Raw genomic sequence first — 20,265 nt, forward strand, 5'->3', positions numbered from 1 at the left:
AGATAAACATTATCAAAATTGTTTTTCACTCTTTAACTGCAAGAAATAAACTTACACGAATTTTATGAGTAGTATGAATTAGAAAAAACAATTGGCAATAAATAATTACATAATTAATTAGTTGTTTAGCCCCTTACACACAGCAAATTACTGAATTTAAATTTGCAGATTAAAACACTTAATGCAGAGACAGAGAAAGATTTACCCCTTTCTCAAGTAGTTATAAGAAATGAATTATTATTTATACTTTCTCTCATCAGTAATCCATCACACATAATGGAGCATTCAGCTAGGCTACAATTTCATTTCTTCTAATATTATACATTGTGCTCGTCCAGAAACAAAGATAAAAATTCTATATTTCTTTTCTGTAAAGTTAAAAGCTACAAAAAGTGATAACCAAATTTAATTTATATAATAAGTCCTGTAATTCAGGGGTGGGGATGGGAAGTACATTTCGATTATAAGTTTTAATTAACTAAAGAAAGTAATATTTTAAAAAAGTTATGCACACAAAAATGATTTCATAATTCATTTTAATAAAATATAATTACATATGTAGTCAAAATTTAAATAATATTATTTGGAGGAAATTTTAACAGTTTATATGTTAATTCGTTAAATAAAACATATTGTCTTACCAATTATCAGAATCTTCTTTCTGCTGCTCTTGTTCACTTCCACAAGACAAATGGATTTCACTAAGCTCACTTAGAGAATCTTCATGAACCGGTTTTTGATCATTTAAGGCCTTTTTCTGTGCATCAGCCGAATCTATAGATTTTGATATGTCAGCACTGACAGTTCCTGCTTCTTCAGGGAAAGCCCTTTCAGTAAGCCCTTGAGGCTCAATTTCTTGCAATTTCTTAACTTCACTATTATTTTGTGGTTCTATTCTATGATAGAACTCGATTTCTTTAGAATTTTCAGAATCTCCACCCTTTGATTCTTGATGATTTCTTTGTTGTTCTATACTCTGCTGTCCCCCTACATGACTCAAATCAACATTAAAATTTTCACACAAGTTGCTTTTGCTGGAGGAGCTTACAAAAAGATCATGCTCCACATTTTGAAGTTGACTAGACTCTGCTTGAGTGATTTCCTTAGATGTTATTTCTATTGGTAGTTTACTAAAAGGAGAAGTTAGAGTGGATGACTTCAAAGAAGATTTTCTTTTCCACGCTGCATCAAGATCAATTATAAGTGGAGTTTCAGTTACCTGCTGAAATCCTGATATTGATTTTTCAACATCAGATTCTGAGACTTTGTTTTCCTTCACTATTTCTACAGGCACATCTGCTTTACTTTCTTTACCTTCATTTAAGTTTTTAATCAAAGGTCTATCATGAGTTGGAACTGCAATTTCTTGTAAAGAAACTTTTGGCAAATTTTGAATGTTCTCGCCATATTTTTCTGATAGTTTATTGCCATCGTTTTTTATTACATAATTTTCATTTTCTTGAACGTTAGAAGGCACAGTTACTGAGATATTTGTGTTGTTTGATGAAGATTCTTTCAAATCTGATTCAATAGGTAGCATTTGAGAATTATTACTTTTATTTAAATCATATTGTTTAGTTGCTTCACTTTCTCTGTCCACTTTAAAAAGTCCATTGTTTATCTTCTGGTGATTCTTTTTTGATGAAGAAATATCAGAAGAAAGAGTGAAAGATGCATTTAAATTTTCACTCACATTTTGAGAATGTTTTAAGCTCTTATTCAAATCATCAGATAGCTTCCTATCATCTGCAGTTGCATGTGCACTAACAGATGATTCAGATTTATAAGCATTCGTATATGAATATGCTAAATGGTTCTTATTGTGAGTAGGAAAACTTAAATCTAAAGTTGGTAATTCATTACGAATCAAATTTTCAAAACTAGGAAAAGGCATTTCGGAAACAAATGGTTTTATTGAACGATAGGTAGATGGTTGTAATCTCTGTTCAGTTAAATTCAATTGCAATGGATTGGAAGTGGCATGAGGGGTCGCTTTTGGTGCAGAACTATACACAACAGAACTTTTATACTGTAAAGCATCAGCTTCTTGTTGAAGCTTACTTATTCGGTCTTTAGCCTCTTCAATAAATTTTAAAGATTTCTGTCGATATTTTGTGGGAGAATTATCAGTTCCTCTATTCATTCTAAAAAAATCAGGTTCTTTTCTTGATATGTCAGGTACTTTAAATGATGATTTATTTGATATGATTGGTTCAACTCTTGCTGTGTTTCTAGCACTTTTGTCCGAGAGTTGATAATGGAGTATGTGGATTGTGCGATGTAAAGCTTGTATATCTTCCTTCTGCTCTTCAATTCTATAAAAAAAAGATACATTCTCTATGAAAAAGTATAAGTATTTATTGAATAAAATTATAATATTAAATAAAACTATTTTGATAATCCAGTGTAAAATTGCTTAAAACTACACATAAAATTTCGCATTAGAGATTTACTTTTTATAAAACCCATTTATCTGATATGCCCAAGATATTTTTGTATGGACTCATAAAAATACTGCTTTAATTTGTCTTCTAACATTTTGATTACTATTTTAACTTGTGAATATGGAATTCTTTTAATATTATTCACTGAAAAACATAATACAAGGTTTTAAAGATTAATTAATCATGATTCCACTAAAAATAGATAATTATATTAGCAAAAATTGAAATTATTTACTATGCAAAACATTATGGAGATTAATGATGAAAAGTGTTACAATTGATTCTTATTTTTTTACAGCTGAAGAAATGTTATTAATAAATACAAACATAAAATATATTTAATGCTCCTTTACAGTTATTTTTTTAGAGATTATATAAAAGAATGCTTTAATTTTAATTTCATTTAGGCTAAGTTTTGCACAGAAACAAAATTTGTTTATTTGCTATGGAAAATAAGCCTTATTTTGTTAAAAATATGATTATTTGGAACTTTATATTATGTCCAACTTTGAAATGATTCAAGTACAGACATCCATTTACAAAAATGTACACAGCACAATGCAAATAAACTCTCGTATGGAAAATTTAATAAATTCAAAAAATAATGCTATAGATGAAAATGAAGGTATTAAGCACTACTTTAAAATAGCCAAAACAAAGAACCAAACCAACCAAAAGCTATTTATGTTTCAAAGCTATTTCCTAAATACGGTTCCTTTGGTTGAAAAAAGTTCAAATGTTAAGAGGCAACTTCTTAAATGTTTCCCAAATAACAAAATTCATAAAAATCTTAAATCTAACATAAAGGATGGCAAGCCAATGTAAAACATTTCTCAGTATCCCCACTAATAATAAAGGTGAACATGAGTGACGTTGAAGACCAACCGTTTTATTTGTAGCGACAAAATTTAGGACAACCAGAGTATAAAATTGTGCCATACAGAACGATTTTTTAAGAATTTTATTTAATTACAAATGAAGCAGAATTTTGGGGATTTTTTGTAATAACTTTCAAAAAAAATTACTGTATTTTTAATTATGCCAATTTAATAGTCATGTCAACTCCAGAATTTAGGAAATTTTTTAAAAATATTTTTGGTTTTCCTACAATAGCTCTGACATTCAAACCACTTTTATTTTCCATTCATTTTCAAATACTGAATTTTGTGATTTCCTTCCAATGTTGAAAACTAAGGAAGAAGGATTCCGTTTAATATAAGTGTAGTTTGGATAAGCAATAAGAAAGAAGGTTATAATATGGCAAAACTTAGAAAATGGATGTATTGCACATTCATGCTTTTAATGGCTCTATGATGTCATGGGATTTGCCTAAATAAATAATGATTAGAACATAAGACAATTAAAATAACATGGCTTTAATGTCTGACAATTAGACCAAATCATGGGCATTAGATAAATATGTCTTAGGAATTTTATTGAACTTAAAAATAACCAGTATTTTGGGTGAACCAACTAGTTGCCAAAGGCAACTTGTTGAATAATAATGTTGATGAAAAAGAGCAACCTTATATAAACTGTTTTTTATTAAAATTGCTATCCTAAAGATAACTCCTGATTATAAATATTATAGTACATTAATTTTGAATCTAAACTACTTTTTTATACTATTTAATAATATATACTGCACAAGATTAGAACAAGTCCTCTGCCAGTCGGTAATTTAGAGAACAGGAGGACTCAAAACAGTTCTTCAGATTGTAAACTGTGAATCAAAAAGAAAAAGCAAAGGCATGATAAATTATGAGAACATGGAAAATTACAACAGCAGCATAAATATCTCTTGTAATTATAAAAAAGTAAGTTTAATTTTAACTACTTAAAAATCAAACAAAGTGTTGTTACCTTTTCCCATTTATTTCACGAATAATATCTGAAAGTATTATGAAATAAAAATGATTTTCACACCGTTTTAAAACACACAGATTTATCTTTTAAATTACATAAGTTTAAGCACTGTGCAACATTTTGAACATTTTCAATGAAGATCATTGTACAAAATACTGAATTGCAGTATTTTGTATTCTCCTAAGGAAAGGGAAGAGAAAAATAATGTATAGGACTATGTAAGGGAGATGAGAGGGATCCAGACAACGTATATGGTTTATAAAGAAAGATTTGTTTATTTATTTTTAAATTTAATTTTAATTATATTAAGTAAAATGATTATCACATAAAATACATTTAATGTGTTATAAAATGATGGCTATGAATTGAATTTTGTATAATGGTTTAAACAATATTTTTTAATCTGATTTCAAATTTAAGCTAACTAACATTCCACACATTTTAAGAAAACACATTAAAAGGACAAAACGAAAATGTAAACAAAAATTTTTAAAAATATAGATATTTAAAAATATCTATTAAAATATCTAAATTATATATCTAATAGATATATTTGTAAAGGTTTTCTTATTTTAATGACAATTTTTTAAACAATTGGCTTAAATTATAAAAATGGGTAAATCAACTGGTCACATATGGGATAGGTGATAGAATATAAAATACTAAATTTAATTGTTTTCATACAGTATCAAATGTCAGTTTTCTTTTTTCAGACCACAAAAATGTTGGATTCAAAGTATTACATTACAAACCTCTGTATTAAAGTTTGATACATTTCTCTAGATGAAATTACTTCTTGTTCTAATTTCCTCCTTTCTTTGTGCCATACAGCTTCTTCAATATGCAAGGTATCTCGAGCTAAATTCAATTGTCTTTGAGTTTCTACTAACTATTAAAAAAAAACAATTAGTAAGTATGCAAACATCAACATATTTTACATCATAACTTATAATTCATTCCATACTATTTCCTTGCAAATCAATTAAATGAGGAAATAGAAATGCATCAAATTTTATAGAGCTTAAAAATAGATATTTTAGGAAAATGTGTAATAATATTTATAGTATATTTTTATTTTGAAAATAACAAATTAACAAAAAATATGGAAATAATAGATTTATAATAAATATATTAATGAAAAATAATTATCACTTTTAGTAAATAAAGTGCATTTTATTAAAAATTATAAAATTTTCTTTGAATTGATTAATCTGATATATTTTTAATGTAACATCTATTATTGGCATTTAGAAAGATAGGGATAAAGATAAAAATAATTTATTGGATACATTTAATGGTACTTCAGTACAAAAAAATCTCTTTCTCTCATAGTAATAAATTTACAAAACATATTTCACATGACATTCAAATAATTTAATTTAATTTTATGTCAAATAATTATTTTTAAAAATATTTTAAGACACATTTTATAGTAGACAATTATGCTACAAATGGCAGAATAACGTGTGGGGGGATATATATATTGATTGGTTCTAAGTATAAAGATATTATTTGAGTTTGACTGAGTAGTCTGAACACATTCCTTAAAAAATTGCTAGGCTCGCATTATCCATATGTAAAATAATTATAAGCTAACTTACTTAAAATTCACTAAAATATTCTAAAAGAAAAATTAATTTTTTGATTTTATTTATTTCTGACAGTCAGGGGTTGAAATGCATTAATAGAACAAAAAACCATTTAAATTTCATAAAAATATTAAAACTGAGTAAAAACTTTACTATTTTTATTTTTTTTTTTTTTTTTTTCATTTTGTTTAAAATTATTATTGAATTCAAATTATAGTATTTTTATATATAGAATTTTCTTACAGGCAAGTTTTTCAGTTTAATTTTATATTTAAAATTTTTTTATAAATCGATTTAATTAAAATCATTCAAAAATATCTTCAAGAACTGGTCTTGGAAATCAGGTAGAGGTATGGGCTCCGCAAAGCTTACATGTCTTATGGACTCCTATAAGATTTAGTTTAGTTTTTCTTGTAATGCCAAAAGAATAAATGATTTGGAACAGCTCTGTTATAATTCTGCAGTTTTATGATATTTAACTATGGGTGTTAAGAAGGAAATAAGATCTGTTCCTTCTTTTTTTTATAATATAATAAAATATTAAAGTTCCAATTAACAAATCTTGTACTAAACACAAAATGAACATAAATATACCCTTGTTTAAAATAATTACAATAACTGTACATCAATTTAAAATTGATCTAAAATCAATTTTCTCAAAAATTGCAAAAAGTAGTATCATTATTTAGGGTGTTGTCACGACTATTTTGAAAATAATTTAAAAGGAAAAGAAAACAAGTTTATGGCACTATGTAAATGATTCAGTTTATTTAGATTAAGATTTAATTTTAAAACTATGAACTGGAATAAACATAAGTTTGAGCAATCAACAGATAATCAGGCTATCTGATATTGGCTTTTTCTACAAATTTTCATTCTACAATAGGTCAAATACATTTGAATGTAACATATTTAACATGTATTATGTCAATAAATATGCCAGATATTTGAAGAAATTAAACCTGAAACCACCTGTATCAAAACTTATAAGCAGACACCTAATGCATGTCAAGATCTAAGATTAAATTCTTTATGAGAAATATGTTCTTATGAATCAATAGTCATTCAATAATTCAATCCATCAAGATATTCAAAATTTAAAATAACCTTTTTTTACCTCGGTTTCTTTAATCCGCAATTTTGTATCAAGTTTTTGTAAATTTTCATGCAAAGACTCTTTTCCTTTTTCAGCCTGTTTATGATATTCTTCAAACTCTTGCTGCAAATTTTTTAATTCTTTTGACTTTGTTTCTAAATCGCCTTTTAATACTGCATAGTCAGACATGGATTCAAATTTCTTCAGAAGACTGGTGTTCTGTTAAAAATAAATGTTAAAATCTTCCAATTAAGGAAAAATGCATTAATAATAACAAATAATAAATAAAATTCAGTCAATTGAAATGCTTTCAAACAATAAATAGTTAAGAAAAACTCCTTTAATAATAAATTTTTTATAAAATAATAACCAATAATGATCAAAATTCTGTTAATTAGGATACTTGCAAATAATAAATAAACAAGGAAAAATCTTTTAATAATAATTTCATGCTTTACAAGTATTTAGGCTTGTTTTAGCTACCCCCCCCCAATAGGTTATATTTTTATCATAAAAAAAAAGAATGTGATATTCTAAAATACAAGAGAACTAAATTAAAATTATGTTTTCATTATCATTCCTTCTTATTGCTTCATTTAGAGATGTATGTGCTATTGATAACATCTATGGATTAATGTTATTGATATCACTAATTTTTCGTACAGAGTGAAAATTGCCTTTATGTAAAAACTAAACAGATACACAGTAGTTGATAAAGTTCATAAAATTGGATAAAATTCTTCATTTTGAAAACTATATAGATATTAATATAAGTTTATATTTCAATTTAAACAAAATTACATTTTAATGAACACATAAATGAATTTATCTGTATTATATCAAAAACTTTTGATGTACTTTATTTATAACTGCATAACTTTGATATTAGGAAAACATAAGAGATTTATATTCTAAAACTAGAAAGTCTTAGTAATGAAAAGAGAGCTCTTACTTCATCTAAAAGATTTGAATATTTAGTTTGGAGAATTGTGTGTATCTGCTTCATATCTTCCAATTCTTTTTTTAAAGAAATGTAACTTTCCTTCTGATTTGATATATTCATCTCGAGGAGAGTTAACCTAAAAACAAATTTAAAAATTGTATAAAGAAAAGAAAACATTTTCTACTTTAGTTTACTTTTCAATTCTATCAAAACACATGTATTTTTTAAAAAAATTATTTTCTTTTAACTTAAAATGCATCATAATGCATGCCAATTAGACAAGGTCAAATGTTTAACACAGTAAAGTATAAAAGTAACTACATATTTCATTTCATAAAATTACTGAATTTTGTAAATATGCACTTATTTTAGAAGTACCTGCACAAAAATTTAATTTTATGACATATATGCAGGACAGACAAAATAGCCAAACCAACAAAAAATAACAAAATTTTTTAAATAACTGTACAATGATGATAATATGTTAGCCTTATTTAGAATGAAACAAAGATATCAAAACAAAAATTGCCTTCTTCAGTAACAATTTTTGCCACACTAACAATTTTTGTATACTTTACAAACCATATATATTGATTACAAAGTAATAAATATTATACATTTATTACTTTATTGTCAGATAATATACTTTACATTTCACTGTTGGGTTGTAGACTGTAATGATTTAATATCAAAATAAAATTTATTGATATTCTACAAATACAATTATTGCATAATAAAGTATAACTTCTTTATAGATTATTTAAATTGATAAGCTTTTATGATGAGCAAGACTGAATATAGAATATTTACATGATATCATTTAAATAAATATCATTTATAGCATTTTTAAGTTTAAAGAAAAAGATATTCTTTCCTGAACAACTGACTGAAACACAATAGACATTTCAAAGAAATCACAACAATCTAAAATAGTAAAGTGCAAAATTATTCATTCAACAAAATTTTATAATAGTAAGAACAAAGAAGAAATGCTATTCTATAGAATTCTAAGTAATGCATTTTTAAATAGCAAAATGGTTATTAATGGGAAATAAGTTCAATAATTTTTAAAATTTAAACTACAAATCAATATTTATGAATATATATTTCTGATTACCATTTCTACTGAGTAGATAAGGCAGGATGTAGTGATGGACTTAGATATTTCATGATCTTTGATAGCTCATATTATTAGGTCCTTCTTATAATAAGCTCTTGAGATAAATTTCACAATTCAACATATTTGAAACTTATGGAAATTATTTATTTTAGTTTAATTTAAAAAAGCTAATGAAAATGTGTATGTTATTTATAAATCCTGCCCCAAGGTTCAATGGTATAAACAATTGCATATAAGATGCTCAGTGTTTATCTTGTATCTCAGTTATCAGAATGTGTTTAACTCTTGTTTGTTGACCAGTTTTTTAAAAAAAATTAAAAATAGAATTTTAAAATATACAGTTAATTAAAGCTTTAAAAAACGTGAGACTCTTTGGTAAGCACAACAGCTTCGTTTTATAATATGAAGAAGAAATATTTCAATAACATGAGAGCACAAATACAAACATAGTTAGTAAATGCATTCTGGGTCCCAGTCAGAAGAGCAAAGTAGGAATGGAGGATACACTGCTTCAATATAAGATCAACCTTTCACTGAAGTAAAAAAAGATACAAAAAACATGGCAACTGTTCCAATCTATGTTTCACCCAAATAAGGCAGTAGCAATACACATTACAAATGCATTTAAACAATAATGCTGTGTCAGATTTTCATCAAATTTTGTAAATGCAGGCAAAAATAAATGTCCTTAGAAGATTTTCTAATAACAATGCATGTATTATAAATAATAAATTACATTATTAAAAATTTGTTTGAATATATATGAATATATATTCAAACAATATATATTATATCTTGAATATATAACAATTATTAGAATGCATTAAATAATTTTTGTTAAATGAGTTTAACTATATAAGAATTAAAGATTGGAAGATTTCAAGTGCTACACTCAATAAGAATATTTTGGATTGATATTGGTACTTCTAGTATCCCTATGGATGTGAAGCAAAAATTTACAACAAAATGCCTTATTCCAAAAAATGGTATATCATCATATACTACATGTTCATGATCTGAACTTGTTTAAATAGGAAGCAATAGGAATGAATTTTCATTCACCAGAATTCTAATACACATATTTATAATCTAACAACAATAAGAAAGTATAAATTAATAAAAATAATATAAAGAATAAAAAATGTATAAAACAATATATATATACTATTTGCACAACAATTTATTTATTTTCGAGATTGAATTAGTAATTTTTCCATGCATATGTATGTAAAAATGTGTCCATAAAAATGAGCTTTATAAAATCAAACACATATATTTAAGAATAAGTTACTTTTGTTCTTTTTCATGTAATTTTTGTTGAAAAATATCTAGCTCTTTCTCCTTCGCATGTATTTTAGCAATAAAATCTGTTTCAAGTTCTCTTATTTTCTGTTCGAGTTTATATTCATATTCTTTGTCCATAAGAAACTCTTTTTGCTAGAAAGAAAATACAAAAAAAATTTAGTCATTTCTTAGAAATAAGATATTCTATTGAATTAAATGTTTCAAATTGGAAATATTTTCTTTTTTTTAACATAATAAAACTTCTTACTTTTTAAAAAATTAGCAACATAAATTTTATAAGAAGTGAAAGAGTACAAGTGACAGGAAGAAATCAAAATAAATATATATGAAGGAAATTCTATATTGTTTACTAACAGGAATGTAAATAAATGATTTTACATAGAAATATCTTAATTTTTTTTTAATACACCAGCAGTAACACATAACATAAATATATTGATGGAGAGACATCTGAAGGGTGTTCTTCAGAAGACTGCAATTAAGGACTTTTCACTTGAATTTACATCAAATTAGTACATGTGCAAGGAGATTTCCTTAAAACTGTTGCTATTGCCTAATGCTAGTTCTACCTTTCATTTTATCACGCACTGTCAATGAAGTAATTGGTTGACACAATTTAAAAGAAATATTATAAGCATTGCTATAAAATCACTAGTCAAAAGTAGTTTAAAAACACAGTTTACGCTTCTTATTGTTCCATTTAATGTTTTCTGCTTCAATTTAACAACAGTCTCCATTCTCCCAGCCCAAAAATAATAACTCCTTCAAAAGATTTTTTTTTTGGGGGGGGGAAAGAAATTATATATGAAATACACAGCACATTTGATTTTAAAATAAAATCAACATATGGATTTTATTTTGAACAATTACAGCTTTTTAAAATTTTAATAAGCACAAAACATTTAAAATTAGATCACAATAATTATATTGCTTACAATTGGATAAATAAATGAATGTATAAAAATTAAAATCTACTTCTCCAAATGAATATAAATCTTTTTTTTTTAATATAAAAAATATTCTTTAACAGATACTTACTCTTAATTTTTCATTCTCACTAAACAAATCATTTTTTTCTCTTCGGAGCTCACTCTTCAGCTGTTCAATTTCTAACTGCTGTTGACGTTCCTGAGCATGTAAACGATCTAATTCTTGTAACAATTTATGTCGTAACTGCTGAACTTCTTTCTCTTTTTCTTCTTTTATAAATAAAACCTGATCATGCAGACTTAAATCTATAGACTCCTTTTTTAGCTTAAGAAATTTATCAGATTCTTTCAACTCGGATGATTCTGGATCCAAATTTCTTTCATGTGCTACTATTTTATGGCCACTTTCCTCTTGTGTTTCACTTTGTTCTTTTGTTTCTGAAAATCTACCTTCCCTTGTTGTTAAGTCAAAAAGGCACTTAATTACAGCAACTAATAAGGAATGAGTAAAATGAGTATTGCCGGTTGAACACATTTGGCTTATATTTTTGTATTCCGAAGAAGAACTATCTAAACCCAAAAGAATCAATATATCACAAGCTGCTAAGAGTTTTTCAGGATGCGCTGGAAAATTTGCCTCAGTGACGAAGATGGACAGAGCATACTGGTAGCCTTGTCTCAGCAAATGATCATATACCAGCCAATTGCTAATCTGAAATTAAAGTATTTTTTATATTAAGAATCCAATACAAATCATAACTAAGAATTCTGTTTTATTAATGAAATTATAATTTATTTATTTGATTAAGTAATAGATCTAGATATGCCTTAAATTTTCCAGGGAATAGATTTAGATTTAAAGTACAAAAGATTATATGAAGCAAACATATATTTTAAAGAAGAAAAGATTAAAATTTAAAATTTTATTTTCTAACGAAATAAGTAAATCCTATCTTATGATGCCAGCAAAAGGTTTATAATACAATTTCAAATCTCTTATAATCAAGTTCATTTTGAAATATAACAGATAACTGACTAACTGTATTTTTCAATAGTTTTGTCAGTAGATTTGACAGATGATAGATAGAATGTCAAATTAATTATGTCGATAAAGTTGCCTATTCACAGAAGAATGAATGGACATATGTTAATTACTATTTCTTATACAAAATTCTTTGCAACTAATCTAAATATTTAATTTGTATTTTGTCAGTTATCAACTATTTATATAAATAGTTGATAACTGACAAAATACAAAGTTAAAAAAAACAATAACGCCTTTTTCATATGTGATCTTATTTTAATTCAAATTTTAAAAAAATATATATTTATATTACTGGAATTTTGACAGAAAATCCTCAGATTAAATATGCAAGAAAAGAAAAAGATTTAGGTAAATATATATATATATATGGAAGCAAAGCATTAAATTAATAATGAATAAGAAATAATTCATTTTTTTCACATCTTAATAATATATTTAAAATAAGGCCATTTCCATAATTAGTTTAAATTGCTTGTGTTTCTGATAAAGAAAAATCTGTATTTTAACAGGCTTTACAGTCTTAGAACTTAACCATCCATTTTCAATTAGAATCAATACACATATTTAGAATAAATATTTAATTCCAATTTGTCTTCACTCTAGAACCTCAAAACTATATTTGGCATTTCAGCAATCACTAATCAGACACACAAATCTTTTTTCATTGTCACAACACTCTGCAATTGATGTAAAATGTCAAGAGGTGGAACCATGGTCCTAATGAAGTTTGACATAGATTCCACAGAAAACAAGTAATGAAAAAAGGAACATAATCGAAAATAGTAAATGATAAGAAATAAAGTACAAGATAAATTTAATTACCTGCAACGGCAAAACTGTTCGATCAAAGGTATATACAGTTCCACTGACATCTGCAGTTTCGGCGGGGGATGTCTTTTTTAAAAGTTCAGAGATTAATTTTTCTCTGAGTTCAATACGCATTCGATTAAGAGATCCAGTTGTATCTAAATGCGAATAAAGTTTCGTCTTTAATTCGTCTGCACTTAACATTTTATTGGTCCTTCGTCTTCGAAACATTTTTAAACTCTCCAAAATAACTGTAAACTGATAGAGTTATAGAAGCAAATAATTAAATATAATTCATAATGAATTAATGCTGTCCCAGACCCTTTATTAACTGTTTATCAATTGAACAATCTATCACAGAGCATAAAAAACAATTGCAATCTGTTTTGAGAAAGAAAATATTTTTACAAAATTTTTCTAAAAGGTCACTCATAACAAAAATTATTATACTAATTTAAAGATAATAAACGCAGCATGTTGTAGCACGTTAAATTAAAAGCAAAACCAAATGCGGCTGAAATGTGTGAATGAAACTAAGTTTACAAACAAATCCATTCCGGTTAGATGTCCTGTTGAGCTGTTTCAGAACTTCTCATATTATAATTTATCCAAATCATAAAAAATCTTAATATCTAATAATAATTTATTTAAATCATAAGAAATCTTAATATCTAATAATAATCCATCTACAATCCATAATATTATCTAATTTATATTTTACAAATAATAAGAACTTGTAACTATTTTCGCTAGCGAGGACCGAACTCGCAATGTTTGGGTTCGTAGCCAAGTAACATGACCACAAGACAAAAAAAATGACTTATGTCTCGTAGCTGTTATCTGACTTATAAAGCTTCACCATAAACTCATTTCCTGGGAAAATAAAGTATTAATAAATGTAATTCGATGTTGTTAATAAACCCTCTTTATTCTTCTGATTGTTTTATGGTATGTGCTGAATGTCAAGGGGACAAAAATGTTTAATCCTTAACGATCAAGCATTTTTAGCTACAATCATACAAATTCAAATGATGACTGGAAACTTACTTTCAAAAATAATTTAAAACTCATCTAAGGTATTTATCATGATTTCTTTTATTAATATATCTCATCATATTTATATATATGTTATTAAAATTTTAAAAAAAATAAAACGAATGAAATGAACGCACTGCTCAAGCCACTGTTTCGATTTCTCCACTTTGCCTCGAATGAAACCAAAAGCTCCTAGGTATATGATCAAGAGTTGTCTACTCTCCACAAATCTCATTTCTAAAACAAATCAGAGGGGGAAAACCCAACTTTATCTTACATTCTCTACGGAGAACGCGACAGATTTATTTCATTAGCTCCAACCACAGATCTGATTTCAAAGATTCATATGGATGTTTATGAACCTTAGATACGTTATCAATATTCATCTACTGAATTCCTTCCATTTCAGGGATTTAGCAAAACAGTGCTTTACAGAGTCCTCAATCTTAACAACTTATGATATCGTTGATTTTAGCTAGTAACTTATTAATTCCGTCACTTTGAAATATTGCAACAAATCGGGATGTTCTATAGTTTAATTTTACTGTAGCCATTTTTTTACTATACCTCTATTGTGATAATAGTTAAACAAAGTTAACTAAATAAATATTAAAATGAATATTAATTTTATGAACCTGGTAGACTTTGGCAACTACATTTATATTATATATATATAAATGCAGTTTTGAAGACAGTGAAAAGACTTTTTACATTTTTAAATTCTTTTTAATTCTTCGGGAAAGAAGGCGCGGACATGGCATGTCCGCCACAGCACAGCACAAAAGCAGAAGTGGAAAAAAGGAACGAAATAAATTATCCCTCGTCTTATATAACATGAGGTATGTATAGAGAAAATATTTCTTCATAGTGCTAATATATTATTAAGATTCTGATAGGAATTTCTGACGCATGTCAACACAGGGATCTTTAAAAAGAATGTGCTTACTGGACAGTTTTCTATCCCTTCGCGCTGAGCGTGTGAATACGTCGGCGTTCAGCCGATTGGGCAGCTTTATAAAGCTTCTCTTGAACTAATTAAGTGGAGTAAGTGGAATTGGATCACGAAATAAGAGAATGAACTTACTATGGGCTAAATTAAGATAAAACTTTGGAAATTAATTAAATTGAAATTAGAGTTAAAAATATAATTATATTATATTATATTATATATATATATATATATATATATATATATATATATATATAACCAAATTAGTAAAAATACTAAGTTAATATTAGCAAACAAAATAAATATAGAATCAAAAAGGAAGTAATTAAGAATCCGGCCTGAAGACTTTCTCAGAGGTCACTTTCAAGCAGGGATTCAAACAAGGGATTTTTTCTGTGATTGGTGTGACTTTTGTCCAACAATATTGACCCCTCGTGACCCGAAAATCCCCTGAAATTGAGGCCTTAGTGATAAACCATTTTTTACAAAAATAAAACAATAAATTACAATCTCCAATTTAAGCGAAAATTATAACAACATAATATAAACTATAAAAGAACATTCACAACCAATTATAGAAATAAAAAAGAAAGACCATACCAGTAGCAGGTACTGCCCTAGAAAAAAACATTACTGCCCTGGAAAAAAACACTTTGTCATTCAAATTAATAAATAATTGGAGGGTCTCAGCGCAATCCATTGAGTTAATTGACATGTAACCGAAAGTTTATTTTTAGTTATGCCAAAAGATTAGTAAGAAGTCAATCCTTTTCTTATTAAAACTTCTATATTACAATAGTTTCTGAGAAATTCATTATTAGTTAAGTTTTTAATGAGATTATTTGTTGCTTCAATATAAGAAATTTTGTTATTACAAACTCTTTTAATCCAATTAAATTGTAAGAAAATTAAATTTTTGAAAATTATTTATTTTTTATGAGGCATTAATTATTAATTTTTCATGTGGCAGATTAGTGTATAAATTCTCAAAATTATAAGTATTGTTTATTAATTTTGTTAACTTTTAGAAAATCCAAAACTTTTTTGTTACTATTCATTATAAAGTTATCTTCATCTTTAATTTTATTCAGAATAATTTAAAAGTATTTAAAGAAATGTTATAGTATTTATAACTGCCAGTTCTACAAGTCACGAATCTAAATTTTAATGGGTTTTTTATGAAATTTCACTGTTGGGAACAAATGAGAATAGTTTAAAGAGCAAGTCTTAATTTTAGTTTTTTTCGCGAAAGCTAGCATTTTTTTTTTTTTTTTGTCTAATTCCTTTTTCCCGTTATTCATTAAAATGTGAGTTGCATTAGAGTTATATTCATTAATTAATAGTTCTCTATAATAATATTTGCACATTAAACAGAAATTATTTGCTAATTTATCTATTACTGTAATAACATATTTCTCTTTAAAATTTTTTATTTCTTTTTTTAATATTTTATTAAAGTAAACCCCTCGTTCTTTAGCTGTGCAATTATCTACTTTCATTTTTGTCTTAATTTCCTCTAAAATTCTCACTTTCCATTCTCCCAAACCTTCCGGAAGCCAATGGTATTTTTTAGAAATTTTAGAAATAAAAATATCCAATAGAAATTAAGATTTTTTTAATTATTTATTTTTTCTCTCAATCTAAATTTGGTTCTCCTTTCCATTAAATCTCTTAAAGAGCTGGAATCAATCATTTCTAAATTCCCTGTTATAATATGGCCTTTATCAGCATCTATATAAACTTTATAGATTTCTTTGTTACAGTTACAATCTGTTTTATTTATTTTATCTCAATTTTTGCTATAGTAATTATAATTACAAATTCGTCTCCTTAAAGTTGATGTATAACTAAATTCTATTGAAACAATTGCTTTATCCTTTAGAGGAAAAAATACTTTACTGTTATGCACAATTTTTGGTTTTCGAAGTTAATATCCAAAAATCTTACCACGCAGAATTCTTTGTTTAAATTATTTTTATTTTTAAATAATAAATCGCTTTTTCCAATATTAAGCTTAAATTTAATTAGATCAAGAATTATAAATTAAGTGAAAGAATTTATAAACTTTAGATCTCCAAATCTATTATTCATAAACCATTTAATTTTATTTTTTCTAAGATAAAAAAAATAGTTCCTAATTTTTTGAATGTTTTCACTATTATGATCCAGATTACAATAATTCTGAAATTCCTCAAATATAATATGATAATTGCCACCTTTACCTTTACTTCTTTAAAATCTTTTACTATAGTTTTCTTTATTTAGAAAATCTTTAAAAATGTTAAATTTGTTATAAATGCAGACATTATTTAAATCCCCGTAACCCTCCTCATTTAACTTACTATTAAGTCCATAAGAAAACGAAATTTTTAAGATACAAATATAAATATTTTCTATGTCTAATCTTTTGTTGAAGTCCATAATATTATCTTCCAGAATGTAGAAATTAATATTATTAAAATGATGGCATTGAAAGTGCGATAGTTCGTAGTCAAAAATTTCACTTTTAATAAAGTTTTTAATTGCTGATCTATGGTTATTAATTCTTAAATTAAGCTCGGCGCTCGTTTGAACTATATAATTTAAATTACATTCTATACAATTTATGAGATAAATAAGATTTTCATTTTTACAGAATATTTGTAAGTTTGAAATTTCATTATCAATTTGTTCTTTACCAACTAATGGACAGGCCTTACACTTTTTGTTTCCGCAGACTCGATATTTTTTTGAAATTTTACGATTTTTCGAACAAAACAACTGTGCCAGTAACTTTTTTCCGTGGATGCTCCTGGCACAAAGCTATCCACAGTGACCTTTGGTAAAGTGCGCGTCGGGCCATGCACTATAATAAATTCTTTTCTAGACCTTTGCATAATTCTATTTATTTAATACAATGAAGAAATATCTCCTTAACCTCCAAACCCCGGAATCTCAGGTTCAAATTCAAAAAGATAATCGCAAAAATATTTTTAAAGTTTGCAAATAGTGGAAAGCACAAATGCAGCTTCATTCCAGCCAAATGCAGCAATAAGAAAATCAAAAATATATGCATTATGAAATTTCAATTAAAATTAAAATCTATTTCTGAAAACAAACTAAAAAAATATTTCTGAATCAAACTAAAAGAGATACAATTGTATTTAGAGAGCGCTAATGCTGCTACTACTAAAACCCAGATGAACTTAACCAAACGAGTCTTCCTTCTACAATTTAGTTCTATTTTTATAAAATGACATATGAATACTTTTCACAGCAAACTAAGTCGATAATAGTTTTTAAAAGCCATTTCAAGCTTTCTATGAAAAGGTTTGAGTAAATATCATTTTCTTGTGAGATTTAGTTTCATATGAAATTCGCAGGCAGTTCGTCTAACCTTTTAAGAAAAAATCGAAAAAATGCGCAAAATTGCAGTAGCCAGAATATTTTTGATCACATAACGTATCTCCAAGAAATACAAAAAGCTTTAAGCTGGGTTAATAAATTTAATCTGGGTTAAAAATGGTCATTTATAATTAATGAATCTATGAATAATTTCTTACTTTGGTTTCAAAGTATTTTTCAATTAAAAAAAAATATTTTATTTTAAAAATGCATAAGACTTTTTGATTTGTCAAAAAAAAAAAAGGCACTCTATAGAAACCATAGTTAGAATGCTACTTGATTCAGAACGAAATTTAGTCAAGTAAATAAAAATATCAATAAGTAATCATTAAAATACAAAAAATAAATCATGAATTACAAATTTATAAGCATTGAATCTTTAAAAAAAATCTTAATAAGAATGTAAAAATTATGGATATTTGCTCTTAAAATCTTTAAAAGACATTAACAATTCAATGGTCTTCAGAAAACACGTTAAAAATGTTATAAGATTTATATTAAGAAAAATGAAAAAAAACACCTAAATTTATCAAAGACATTTTGAAATCAGAATTTCGTTGTAAAATTTTTGCTTACTACAGAGAAATGAATGAATTTAAGTACGTCAACGCAAACAAATTTATGACTAATGACTTTGTTTAAAAAAAAATCCACATACAAAAGAAAGCTCGGCTGGATTTCAAATTAAGAATGACAAAATTTTAACTTAGATAAGACGAAGATATATCTTGAGCATAAGAGAGATTACTTCCATAAAATAACTAATTGATGAATTGAGTTTCCCCTCGCTGTAGGATTTTGCTTTTATCTAACCGTATGGATTCTGAATAAAATTACAATATTAAGATTTGAACGGACATTATTGATATATAAATTTAAAGCTTGTGTATTAGAAATAATATCAATTTCATGTTGAAAAAATCCTGATTATTTATACACTTTTGAAACTATACCTTTAGGAAAGGTACAGTTTACCACTGTGTTCGGAAAGAGTATGGCAAAATAATTCGAACATGTTGATTTAACTGAAAGTAGCGCTTCATGCCAACGGCGCATGAACAGCAAAATACAGATAAGGTGAGCATAAAGAATCTTGCAATTGAAACAGACAGCGGGACCGCGGTGGCCTGGTGACAAGGTCTCGGCTTCGAAACCGGAGGGTTTCAGGTTTGCGACTCGATTCCAGCGAAGAAGTGTTGTATAAGAGGGTCTGGTGCACGTTAAATTCGTCGGGGTCAAACGTCCTCCCGCTGGTGTGGTATGGAAGTTTGGAGAGGGGGTGCCAACTCAGGTGTCATCATCGTCATATGACTGCGGTTCAAAATGACGAAGTCCGTCCCAAAATAGGCCTAGAGATACTTTAAAAAGGAAAGTTACTGTATCTAAACTAATGAAGCAAACAGCTGTTTGGGAAAACAGTAATAGAATGCACAATGAGAGAGTTCGCTCTTCTGACTCAACTTTAGAGCAAGAATAATTTTCCCTCAGAGTCTCCGGTTTTTATAAGTTTTTTGGCAGTGTGTAATGCTACATGGAATTCTCCAGAAATGATCCCATATTTCAGTTTCTTAAAAGAGATTAATATATAATTCTTCCATTTTTCAGAGCCTTCATTTTTGTCGCCAAATTGCCAAATATATAGCTAAGCCGAGTTGAGGTTCAAACACCATAAGCTTTTATCAAATGCATTTATTTAAAATCTTACCCTGTTACTTAATACAACCGAGAATTAAGAATTTAATGGAATCAGTGA

General features: G+C 26.7%; 1 protein-coding gene across 1 annotated transcript; it reads right to left on the reverse strand.

Moving 5' to 3' along the window:
* Positions 1–563: 563 nt before the first annotated feature.
* On the reverse strand, positions 564–13,693 carry LOC129972851 (centriole and centriolar satellite protein ofd1-like). The gene is made up of 7 exons (XM_056087149.1): positions 13,160–13,693; positions 11,402–12,004; positions 10,350–10,495; positions 7,948–8,074; positions 7,017–7,214; positions 5,063–5,199; positions 564–2,315 (listed from the first exon to the last, which is right to left on the reverse strand). Exons 1-7 carry the CDS (start codon positions 13,373–13,375, stop codon positions 638–640), a joined length of 3,105 nt encoding a protein of 1,034 aa, XP_055943124.1. The 5' UTR covers positions 13,376–13,693; the 3' UTR covers positions 564–637.
* Positions 13,694–20,265: the final 6,572 nt, after the last annotated feature.

This window comes from Argiope bruennichi, chromosome 6 (genome assembly GCF_947563725.1).
Source record: "Argiope bruennichi chromosome 6, qqArgBrue1.1, whole genome shotgun sequence".
Lineage (NCBI taxonomy): Eukaryota > Metazoa > Arthropoda > Arachnida > Araneae > Araneidae > Argiope > Argiope bruennichi.